Raw genomic sequence first — 12,898 nt, 5'->3', positions numbered from 1 at the left:
TTACTAATAACTCTAAATGACATTGGTTGGAGGCATTAGGTTTAGGGGTCGCGTCCGAACAGAATCCGATCCGTTTGTATCTGACCGATTCGGGGACTTGAACGTCTTAAAAAAAAGTGGATATCATCGTAAAGACCGTCCTCCCTGTATAAATATCTTACGACCCTTTTATCTCTCCCTCCCTCCTTTTCCCGCCTCCGTCGCAATTAGAAACCCTCGTTCCCAAACTTGAGAGAGAGAGAGAGAGAGAGAGAGAGAGAGAGAGAGAGAGAGAGATGGCGTTGAAGAAGGACGACGATCCGAGCTTGGAGAAGAAGCGCCGGAGGGTTAATTTCTCGACAATCGGTAACTCTTCTCGTCGCCTTTTTTCCCTCCGCAATTTTGATGAAAATTTCCTAACCTTTCGGTGCGGGGTTTGTGTTTTGGCTCTCTGATACTCGAAAACCTACAATTTCTTTAAATTTACGCGTTTTCGCTATTTTTTATTCTGAAATTACGAAGTTGTTGGGGATCTGTTGCTATGCTGCCTACCCTTTGCTTTGTTGACAGTTTTCGGATTTTAGTTGGATATGTATCTCAGTTTGATAGGGATTTCATGGAAAATGCACAGGCGGATAGTTACACAACGATAGAAGTTTAGGGTTAAGGATTCCATACATGAAGTTTGTCGCGTTTTGTTATCAATAGCTGTATGGGCCCACAGATAGGGATGGTAAATGAGGGCATTGTGGTTAGTGATGATAAAATTGAAAGAATGTATAGTACGCCTGAGATGCCATGCCCATGTGTGTGGGATATGGTTTCATGATGATGATGTATGGTATGTGTGAGAATGAAATGTCTTAACTATAGAGGGGCCTAGTTTGTTACTATTATGTTGTTGTTAGATCCTCTCTTACGAACAATTTCCACCTTGATATCAGTAATTGGTTATATCCGCATCCACACAAAACACTTTTTGTGTTTACAAGTCATACGAAACACCTTTGGATGACTGCAACCTTTACGTCTATCAAGTATAAAGGATCCTTTTAGGACTCATTTGTAAAAGCTTAATGAAAAGTTACACACGTATTAATTTGGGAACCTATTGCCCTTTTCCTTTCACAGAGAGTACAATTTGATGGTTTGAGTCGATTTGTCTTTGTGATGGGGTTTGTTATGTTGGACATGCTCCTAAAGTGAAGCAGTTCCTGCAAAGAAATTGGTGTCCACTAACCTAATGCATTTTATTTGAATGCTTCCAAAGCTGTGGAATGTAAGCTCGTAGTAAGAGCCAAAATGAGTTAGTGACCTCTTGTTGCGTTGTCCTGCTATATTAGTCCTATCCAATAAAGAAAGCTGAGTTACTTTTGGCATTCATAGAGTTTTCCCTTTTTCCAAGCTCAAATTTAGTTTGGCCAATCATCCCCAAACCAACGGGAAAAGTGAGTGGAGACCTTATTGAGATGTACAAACAAGAAAATGAATAGAATCAGTTCAGATTTTGGTAGAAATGATAAAAAAGTACTTCCCCATAATCTCGATCCATAGTAGAACTCCTGTCTTGGTCTATCCAGGTCGCCTGGCCCATCCAAGAGTGTTCTGCCCTGGTCTATCTAGGACTTAGCACTTTTTCATTAGGAGGGGTTCTTTTCAGGTTTGGGCCCTATATCTACAACAGCGAGAGCACTAGTAGGGATAGATGGCAATTGTAAGCTCTATTGTGCTCACTTGTTTAGGGTAAGAGGCTTTTCATTCCCATTACATTCAATCAGTCATCCCAAGAAAAGTCCTATACATAGCTAAACATCGCCCCCCCAAGGAGAGCTTTTTTCTAGGTTGGTCGCTTCGTAAAAGACATTGCTTAGGACCAATGGGTCACACGGCTGATACCCGAAAACACCTTAAAGCCAATTCCAGGTAGTGCACTCTTAAAGATAAAAACACAACTTTGTTAGAGAAAGATTAGCCACTAGTATACCTATACTATTGGTTTTCCATTAGATCTTGGGTCCACACACAAGCTCCTAACATGAAACTTTTAACCTTTGGTTTCAACTTTGAAGACACCCACACCGAAAAGTAACAGGTGCTATCAGCCGATAAAGGTATTCTAATGTTTGTTGATTGTTGGCCAATCATGGTTGGGACTCAAGCTGATTCTTTGATAATGTTGTTTAGAAGAAGGGTTTACAGCCCTTAACCATTCTCCATGGTTTTTGTATATCTAGTTATAGTTTTTATCTATGGCACATGGATGTGGATGCAGGTGTGAGATACGATGCAGATTTGCTTGGTATGAACAACAATTTTCAAAAATTAGGATTTGGGGACACAATCTTACATATATTATATTTATAATATATATATATATATATTATCCATTAAAATAAAAAACATTTATACGCATATTTTATCATGTCAGACACCGTGTCCTACGCGAATCACAACATGTCCTGTGTCCGATTTCGTGTCGTGTCGTATTGACATGAGATTCACCCCCCTAAATGGCATGTCCCTGTGACATAGGATTTTATGGTAAATTAGGAATGCATTTAGTTCTTTGTTTGGAGTGTTTTGGGTGGGGAGACTTTAATTTGAGCCAAATGTTGATTCACAATAATATGTACTTTGTTTTGCTATATCCTGGTCAATGCATTGTTATCGTTGTTGATTTTATTGATGATAATTGAGTTTTGATTTGAAGTCTTGATAAGTTTTTTTTTTACGAAAAAACCCCTTGATATTGACTGATCTATCTATGTTTGTTGTTTTCTTGATCTATTTTTTTGTCAATGCAGTATTGGTTGAGAATAGTTCAATGTCCCTTGGTTGCATAAGGTGCTTGAACCTGTGACATATGTTGAGTGTACATCCACATACAAGAACCATTTTTTGGAATTGCAAGGGAAAATAAATCAGCAAATGAATTTTATGGGAAAAGTGAGTCAACAAGTGGATAATATGGTTTATCTAGCTGCATTTTGGGCGGTGCCAGTCAAATAATGACATCATCATGCTCGTGTGAATACTTTCATAAGGGAACTCATCTTATGTATATCATTTCATAGCTGGTATTCAACAAAATTTACTGATATGTAATGTTCTTGGTGGTATGAATTTATGACACTAGTGACAACTGAGAAGCCATGAGGTAGCCATAAAAAACTGTCTATGAGCATAATGAAGAATGTGTGGTTGAATGAACAATAGAATCACAATGGATGAGGGTTTTCCTTTTCCTTTCTTGTCTATTTATCATAAAGTTAAAGGGCAAGTTTCAAGAAGGATTAATGACTTGAAGATCTTGAAGTTTAAAATTTATTTGTTGGGGAATTTTCCTGGTTATTTGATGGAAATGAAGATACATCATAGATGCAATCCGAGATGGTTATCCATTAGAAGAAACTGTTGATGTCTGAGAATGCGGATTAATGGTTAAAGCTTCAACTTTCAATAAGATGAAGCTTCAATGGGTGTAAATTCTCAGAGTTGAGGATGAGTTTTTTCACTCATGAAGAGTGTGGAGCGTTATGCAGTGTGATTTTGGCATAGTTGGCAAACCCGTGACTCAGACTTGAGTCACCCAACCCTTGATTCACGGGTCAGCGGGTTGACTCGGTAACTCGGACAGGTTAGAACATAAATTTTTTAGTGCTTTTTTAATAATACTTTAAATATTGAATATAACACTGTTTTCTACAATGTGAATTCAAATAATCAAACTCCAAGCAGCAAATTCACTAAATCAAATCATCAAATATTAGAAACTACAAAATATCTGCATAAAAAATAAAATAAGCTTTATTGATTAGCTGCACATACATAAGAACAATAATGAAATAAATAATTAAGCTACACATGTAGAAATAAAACAAGCAAAAATTGATCAAGTAAACTAGTAATCACTACCTTTCTAAGTTCTAATAATTTCTAAGAGCATTGTGCATTAAAAATTGAAACTCATAAAATACAATTAATGCATAACATAACAGAATAAACTAATAAAGAAACATAACTGAAATTTTCAAATTTCAAACATCAACCTGTTTCAAGCATCATTTTGTAATATTTTGGCACTAATAAAAATTATAAAATGGGCAAACAATTAACAATTTATCATCAAACATCAAAATAACTAGTAAATGTTTCACATTTTACAACTTCTTAATTTCAGAAATTTAGAATTTAGATTTTAGTTCAGTTTGATAATCCCATACGTGCCATCATATGCAATCAACCTGTCACAATTTAGAAATAGAAGCACCAAAATGGCACAATGCAGTAATGCACAATGCCAAAAAGTCATAAACCCAAAAAAGAAGCCATCATCTTAATAGTTATAACTCCTAATCAATCCTAGACTTCTAGTCCAAAATGTCAAATTATCAAATGAAGGACTCAAAATCTCAAAAAAAGGACCTATGTCTGAACTTAAGAGTACAAATCATGATAATCATCTTTTCCATCAACTCCACTAGACACCAAATCCATCATCTAAACTGAGTCCTCATTCTCATTGTGATTAATAGCATGCACTTGTGCTAATAAACCAACATCTTCATTATTTTGTTCTTCACACCTTACCAATTCCATGTCTATATTCTCTATTCTCTTGTTGAGAATCATCATCCTACATTTGTAAGAGAAGAAAAACATAAGAAATATTTCAATTTTCAAAGATACTCCTACTCAAATGTTCATTACAGAATCTAAACTAACAAAAGGGTAACATATTAAATTATTAATGTAATAATGTATTATACATTTAAATCCTTAAATTGATAAAAATTAAAATAAACAAATAACAGACATTTCACCAGCCACACCATTTTCTGCATCTTGCGTGATCCAAGAGTCAACTGGATTGTCTAAGAAAATATTGTCAAGTGAGACAGGATTGGTGTTTTCAACACTCAAGACTTGCTTCTCCCTCAGTCTCAAGTTGTACTGAACATAAACTAGATCATTTAATCGTTTTTGCTGCAACCTGTTGCGCCTCTTTGTATTATGCACTTGGTCAAATGTGCTCCAATTATGCTCACATCCATTGGAGGAACAAGTTTGGCTAAGGATGCATATTGCAATTTTTTGTAATTCCGGAGCACATCCCCCATGTTCTTCCCACCATATTGCTAAAAAAATGAATAATTAGGTATAAGTTAATATTTTTATGAAACAATGGAACAACCATCAAGTTACATCTTACATACTTTGTGGAAATTGAAAAATTAATATCAATATAAATTACAAACACAATAGCCATACACCTGGTAGTTTTTTGTTTCTAGTCTTCACTACCGAACGAAGGTTGACCAAAATCTGAGTTAGCACGTGTAAAATCTTTGATCTACAGAAAATTATGAAATAAATAAATAATTTTCATATTCATGTTTTATGAATAATTGAATATATCTGCACGTTACAATATAATAAATACCTTTAACTTTGAAGTTTTACAAAAAAAGTACATGAAGGATTGCAACCACTGCTTTCTTTTGATCAGGTTCTAGGCGCAAAATGCATTGCTTCAACCCATGTCGAATCTCAAGATGCTGAGAAAAACATCAAGTCATCATGTCATCAACATCATATTAATCGAAATAGTAAAATACTAATAAAAAACAAAAACATTTGTTTGATATAGATTTTTATTTTTATCTTTGAGAATTCAGGTGCATATTGAAATGCTGGATTTAAAAAGTATCCTGCAGCATAAAGAGGGTGGTGGAGTTGGTCCTCCCATCTTTTGTCAATCAAGTCCCAATAAACTTTTTACCTCCTTTCATCTCCACCATAAATATCTCTAATTTTCATTTTAGCCCTATCTATTGCCTCATATATGTTCCCCATTTTTGGTTAATCATCACTATACACCAACCCCAAGACTTGAAGTAGAGGTTCTATAGTTTTTACTGGGCCAAATGTTGTCTTCCAAAAGCATGTATCCATGATGATCTCTTTTACTGCCTCTCCTTCAAGTTTTGAGAATCGAGAAATAACCCATGGATCGGATACAAACATTTTATGCAGCTTTATGTTCAAGTAAGCTTTGAAGCAAAATAAAATTTGCTGCAAATCTTGTTTCTCCAGGTCTTAAGATCTCCCTTTTGTTGGTAAAATCATTCCTCATTATGTGTAGCAACAATGTATGGTTGTATATAAATTTTGTTACTCTTATTGCCCTATCTATGCATTTCTTCACCCTTTTCATCTTTCCAAAGCAATGGGTGGTGCAAGGAGTCCAAAATAAATTGTAATCCTTTTCCAACGTTCTTCTAGCTGCAGCAAAATTTGCTGCAAGAAATCAAGAAATTGAAAAATGAAAGCATTAACATATAAAATTAAAATTTTGAAAAAGGATTAAAAGATAACAATTATTATGCAATATATTGAATTGGAGCAGGACAGAGTAAACTGAAAATTGAAAATGCAAACAATTATCAATTAGAAGGTTTGAAAGTTGAAACAATGAAATAATTACCTGCACAACATTCTCCTTTCCGACATGAAGCACCACTTGCTCTAACATCTTAAATAGATTGTTTGCATCTTTAATAATATCAGATGCATCAACAGATTTCAAAAAGCAATAATCCAAGAAATTGATCAATGTTCTGCACCTATTATCCTTCCAACCATCAGCCATGATTGTGCAACCAATTAAGCTCCATGACTCTTTAAACTCTTTTAAAGATTTTTCAATCTTTTTTGTTTCATTATTCAAAAACCTTCCTGCAATTTCCTTTCTGCTTGGAGGTTTCAAACTATGTCCAACTTCACATACAACTCTTTACATCTCATGAAAATAGGGAGAATTGGCTGCATTGAATGGGATTGCGTTTTATGATAAAAAAACCTTGCAATTGTTCTGCACATTCTTTGTCTTGCTTGTTTATCCATTGCAATTTTTAGGTTTAATTGTTTGGGAGGGGTAAACTTACGCATTTTGTCCACTACAAACTTGTCCAATGATTCACCAATATTTAAACCTTTCTGCGTATTCTCTTTTGTGTTTGAATCAAGTCTTAGTGCTCTTGGAGTTGGAGTTTCTACAACAAATTTTCCTTTTTTCAATCTAGACGCATTCAATACATCTATGCTGTCATCTTCACTATCATCCAAATCAAATGAAGCCATTTCTTGCATCCTTCTATTCATGTCTCATTTTGCAGATTTATACTCTGAAAGATTTTCATACATTGCTTCTTTAATTTCCTTTGGGACTTTTTCACATGGAAAAACCTCTTCTTTCACATGTGCAAGGTGTGAGAAGTCATGCACCACTAAGCAACCATTGCAGAAGAGAAAGAAGATTGAGAGAAAGAGGGGCGACAATGAGTGGTACAATTCCCAATGTGAGATCGTGCCCTATATTCAATAATATATACATTACAGGTTGGATTGGGTCTGTGTTACATCAGTCCAGACCCGATAACATCAATCATGTAAAGAATACATAAAAACATTAGGTCTAGATCCAGACCCGTCAAACAATATACATAATAATCAGTATATACATTCTCCCTCCCTCAAGTTGTGCAAGGTCTTGCACCATGGACAACTTTTTCTTCAAGAACCAAAAGCGTATACTGGTAAGGCCCTTAGTGAACAAATTTACCACTTGATTAGCCGTGGGAACATAGGCTGGTTCAACTTCTCTATCTTCTATCTTTTGTCGAATGAAGTGTTGATCATTCTCTATATGCTTTGTGCGACTGTGGTGAATGTAATTGAAGGCAATCTGTATGGTACTCTGATTATCGCATAAGAGAGTGGTAACAGAATAGATTTTTCGACCTCAGTCAAAAGATGTCTCAGCCATGTAGCCTCTGCTGTAGCAGCTGCATTAGATCGATACTCAGCTTCAGTACTAGATCGTGCAACTGCACGTTGTTTCTTGCTACTCCACGCTATCAAGTTCCTATCAAGAAAGACACAATATCGAGAAACCGACCGCCTGTCATTTGGATCTCTAGCCCAATCTGCATCTGTATATACATCCAGTTGATGTCGCTCCCCTTTGGATTTGGACTGATGATGAACTAGATCATCCCCAAGAGTTCCTTTTAAGTATCGAATGATTCTCTTAACAACATTCATATGCTCTGTTTGTGGGTCATGCATGAATTGTGAGACTTGATTCACTGCATACACAATGTCTAGTCTGGTAAAGGTGAGATATTGAAGCATAAGATTGCGATATTGCCTAAGATCTTCATATGCTTCCCCATCTTGGGAGTTGAGCTTATAATTTAGTACATTAGGAGTGGATAGTGGTTTGCAATCATTCATGCCTTCCTTATCCAATAGATCCAAAGTATATTTGTGTTGGATTAATGAAAAAGATCCATCCTGTCGATCCACCTCAACCCCCAAGAAATAATGCAAGATCCCCAAATCTTTCATCTTAAATTGTCGACTAATATCGTCCACATATATAAGAATCAAGGTGTGTACCTGACGATCTCGAAAAATAAACACTGAATGATCGAGGTGAGATCAATTAAATCTATGTCGTTGAACTTCAAGGGAGAAACTATCAAACCATGAACGAGAGGCCTGCTTTAACCCATAGATGGTTTTTCGTAGTTTGGAAACATGTGTGTTGGGGCTATGTTCTGCATAACCAAGGGGCTGCTCCATATATACCTCTTCTTTCAGACTGCCATGCAAAAATGCATTTTTGAAATCAAGCTGGTTGAAAGTCCATCTATACTGAACTGACAAAGACAAAATTAATCGAATATTTCCCATCTTGACCATAGGACTAAATGTCTTGTCATAATCTTGCCCGTATTATTGAGTGAAACCTTTCGCTACTAGCCTCGCCTTGCAGCGTTCAATGGATCCATCAGGTTTATACTTTATTTTATAGACCCATTTAGACCTTACAACATTTTTGTCTAATGGTTTAGGAACAATCTCTCAAGTCCCACACTCATGTAAATCTTCCATTTCCTCGTTCATAGCCTCAACCCATTTGAGTGACATAGATGCTTGTGAGAAATTGATCGGTTCATCCTGCTTTTTAATCTGGGAGATGAACAATTATAAGTCTGTAGAGAAGTTGTCATAAGTGACCCATCTTTCAATAGGATGACGAATCCTCTCAGGCCTCCTGCACTGCACAATAGGTCACTGAGCATTGTCTTTGTTTCGCGGCACATAGATAGCCCCTTGAAACTTTGTAACATCTGAAATGACGGGCATAGTAGTATCATGTGTATTTGGTGACTCTTCCCTTTGTGGGTGTACATCTGTGTTATTTCATTAAGCGGATATTGTATGACGTTAGGGAGCGTCGTGCATCGCCATTTGATCAAACACCTTAGCAGCGAGCCATGGTTAATAACCTTCAACGTCCTTACTGTGTCCCTCTACACTTCCTGAGCCCTCAGTATGAATCTCGTCGAACACAACATTTTGTGAAACTCTAATGCGACTAGTAGTGGGATCATAGCAGCGATAACCTCTGTACTGATCAGCATATCCAACAAACTTACACCTGCATGCTTTGTTTTGAAACTTGTCACGTTGAAAACTGTCAATATGAACATATCACATACAGCCAAACACTCACAATTCATTATAGTCAGGGTAAACCACAAAGAGTGTAAAATAAAGGGATTGATTCGCTAGCAATTTCATCAACAATCGATTTATGACACACAACGGAATGAAAAGCTTTCGTCCACAAGCTCAAAGGGATATGAGTGTCATGTAACATGCTCATGCACTTTTTACAACATGTCGGTGTTTCCTTTCCGCCACACCATTTTGTTATGGTGTCTGTGAACAAGATATTCGACGACTTATTTCATTATCTTGGAGAAAATCAGTAAATTTCTTTGATAAATACTCCCCACCACCGTCACATTGGAAATGTTGAATTTTGTACGAGAATTGATTACAAACTAAAGCACAAAATGAGCGAAAAAGCTTGAACACCTCAGATTTATGTTTTATAAAATAAATCCCAGTATATTTGGAATAACTATCAATAAATGCAACATAATAACGACTGCCTGATAAAGAAGATTGTGGGATCGGTTCCCAAACATCAGAATAGACAATTTCAAAAGGCATATAAGCATTTTGATTTATTGAGTGAAATGGAAGAACATGACTCTTACATAATTGACAACTGGAACAAAGAGAAATATGAGACTCAACACTCAAACTAGATTGTGGAACAAGTTCATTGGATATAAGTTTCTCAATAAATGAACGATTACAATGACCCAGGCGATGATGCCAGATCTCTGGCTTATTATACAAAGATAGACTTAAACAATCTTTGAATGACATTGGTTGAACTGGCTGTGAATTTGTCGAAGCATCACGAACAAAAGGAGACTCCTTGAGGACATACATATTTCCCTATCGTTCTCCTTCAACGAGCGTCTTCTTCGTGAGAAGATCCTTAACACATACAAAAAGAGTAAATTCGACAAAAGAATTAGTATCGTCGGCAAGTTTAGAAACAAAAACAATATTTTTGACAATGCTGGGAGAATGGTAAACATCAGATAAATGTAGTGAGGAATTGGGGAGTGAAAGGGAAATATTTTCAACATGAGAGATAGGATGGAGAGCACCATCTCCAGTTTTAATACTAAATTTACCACGATAAGGAATGAGTTTCAAAATCTTACCAACATCACCTGTTACATGTGCATCAACCTTGGAGTCAAATGTACCAAGTCCCTTGCTCGGTCTGTTTGAAGCTCAACCCTGAAAGAGAAGAAATCAAAAGATTCTTCACATTCTCCTTTTCATCACCTTTAGAGCCTTCCCCTGCTTGTCCTCTAGAAGAAGATCCAGCACCATTAAATTTGCCTTTGTTTTGCCGATTATGCCAGCAATTTGCTTTAATGTGCCCCTTTCTATTACACTGAAAACATGTTGGTATATTTCTAGAGTGTTGGTTTCTTGGGAACGAGTTAGGTGACATGTTGGGCATGAGAAGTAATCCACGATCTCCTTGATTGCCTCTTCCTTGTCCACGTCCACCTCGAAAACCCCCACATCCTCGGCCTGACACCATTCCTGTGACAAGTACCTCATGTATGCTGGAATTCAAAGCCATCTTCTCACCTCTAATGGTGACTTCATACTGCAATAGTTTCACTTGTAGATCTTCAAAACTTGGCAATGAAGGAAGACATAGAAGGGAGGTGACCAGCATGTGGTAGTCAGATCCAAGACCATTTAGTGCCTGTTGAAATTTTTTTTTGTCAGGAATTTTACAACCCACCATGACTAGTTGATCTGTGATACCATTGACTTTGTTCATGTATTCTGTAATTGATAAATTCTCTTTCTTCAAGAGCTGAAATTCTCTTTAAATATAGAATCATCGCCTTTGAATTCTGTGAATAGGTTTGCGCCAATATCTGCCACAACTCCCTAGCCGAACATTCATCTGGAATGGCTACTAATACCTTTTGGGAGAAAGTAGATGTAACATAGTCCACGATCGCCTGATCTTTTCTCCTCCATGTTACAAACTCTGGATTACGAACCAATCTGTTGGAAATCACCCCTTTATCATCCCGCTCTTCCTGCAGGACAAACTCTGGCAGTGCATGAATTGTTTCATCGAGGTGACCAGAGAGATCCAAACTTTTAATAAAAGGCAAAATTAGTCTCTTCCAGGTTGAGTAATTCGTGTTGTTCAATTTCTCAGATATGAGTTGACCAAGAAAAGTGGACGGAATGGAAGGAAAATCCATGAGGAAAGATAAACAGGAGTCGATGAAAGGAAGACAATATGAGGGAACACTCTGTCCAACAGTTTAATGGCCCATCAATACAAATTTGCCCTCCTTTTTTTAAGTGCGGACAACCTTGCTGCAGGCAGTCAGGAATAATCGTCCGTGCTCCCTTATGTTCTTGAGAAACAAAACATGATGACAATCTGAAATTTCGTTGGGTCGCAACCTTGGTTTGATTTTTAGAAGAAACAAACGTGAAAGTAAGAAAGGAGACTTCACGTTGGGATGACGGGTTAGGTCAGATATGAACAAATCAACTTAGAAGCCTTTTTAGGATTTGATTCAAATATGATTCAACGGTAGAGAAACCCAATACTGCACAAGAACTGAGAGAGAGAGAGAGAGAGAGAGAGAGAGAGAGAGAGAGAGAGAGAGAGAGAGAGAGAGAGAGAGAGAGAGAGAGAGAGAGAGAGAGAGAGCAACTGAGAAGGAAAAAATCGTAACACTCATTTAGGGCTAAACACCTCTTGTTTAAATAGAGGTTTAGCCTAATAAACAAATTACAAAGAGGTCTCTCATTATTTGTAAAATTCTAAAGAGTCATCTTTTAAGAATAAATAATAACTTTAAAGATAAAACATTTAAACTAACTAATAGTCGACTAGTCTTAACACTCCCCCTCAAGCTGGAGTATAGATATCGATCATGCTCTGCTTGTTGCAACATTTTGAGAAACTGGGCCTAGCAAGAGGCTTTGTAAACGTATCTGCAACTTGATCCTTTTAGTTCAAATGCTTGGTAGAGATATGTCCAGCTTGAACCATATCTCTTACATAGTGGCAGTCAACTTCAATATGTTTTGTCCTCTCATGAAACACAAGTTTATTTGCTATATACGTAGCTGCCTTGTTATCACACATCATCACCATAGGAGATGGGACCTTCACTTGAAGATCATTTAATACATTTCGAATCCACATCAATTCAGCTGCTGTTTGGGCCATAGCCCTATATTCTGATTCGGCACTCGACCTAGCAACCACGGTTTGTTTCTTACTTCTCCATGAAATTAAATTACCCCCCATAAAACACACAGAATCCAGTGGTAGATTTTCTATCCTTAACAGATCCAACATAATCAACATACTATCTCTAGGGTTCCCCCTTTCTTAAATAATAACCCTTTTCTAGGGGAA

General features: G+C 36.7%; 1 protein-coding gene across 2 annotated transcripts in view; it reads left to right on the top strand.

The window, feature by feature from the left end:
- The first annotated feature begins 221 nt into the window (after positions 1-221).
- HAG2 (histone acetyltransferase of the GNAT family 2) overlaps positions 222-12,898 on the top strand; it is a 68,528-nt gene continuing 55,851 nt past the window's right edge. For both annotated transcript variants that reach the window (XM_089982946.1, XM_089982945.1), the window contains exon 1: positions 222-345. In XM_089982946.1, the coding sequence (XP_089839072.1) occupies positions 276-345 (70 nt within the window). In that variant the 5' untranslated portion in view covers positions 222-275. The remainder of the gene's footprint in view (positions 346-12,898) is intronic.

The sequence above is a fragment of the Nuphar pumila genome, chromosome 12, assembly GCF_984573655.1.
Source record: "Nuphar pumila chromosome 12, dmNupPumi1.hap1.1, whole genome shotgun sequence".
In the NCBI taxonomy this organism is placed as follows: Eukaryota; Viridiplantae; Streptophyta; class Magnoliopsida; order Nymphaeales; family Nymphaeaceae; genus Nuphar; species Nuphar pumila.
The sequence above is the reverse complement of the archived record's forward strand: the minus strand, read 5'-3'. Positions and strand labels throughout refer to the sequence as shown.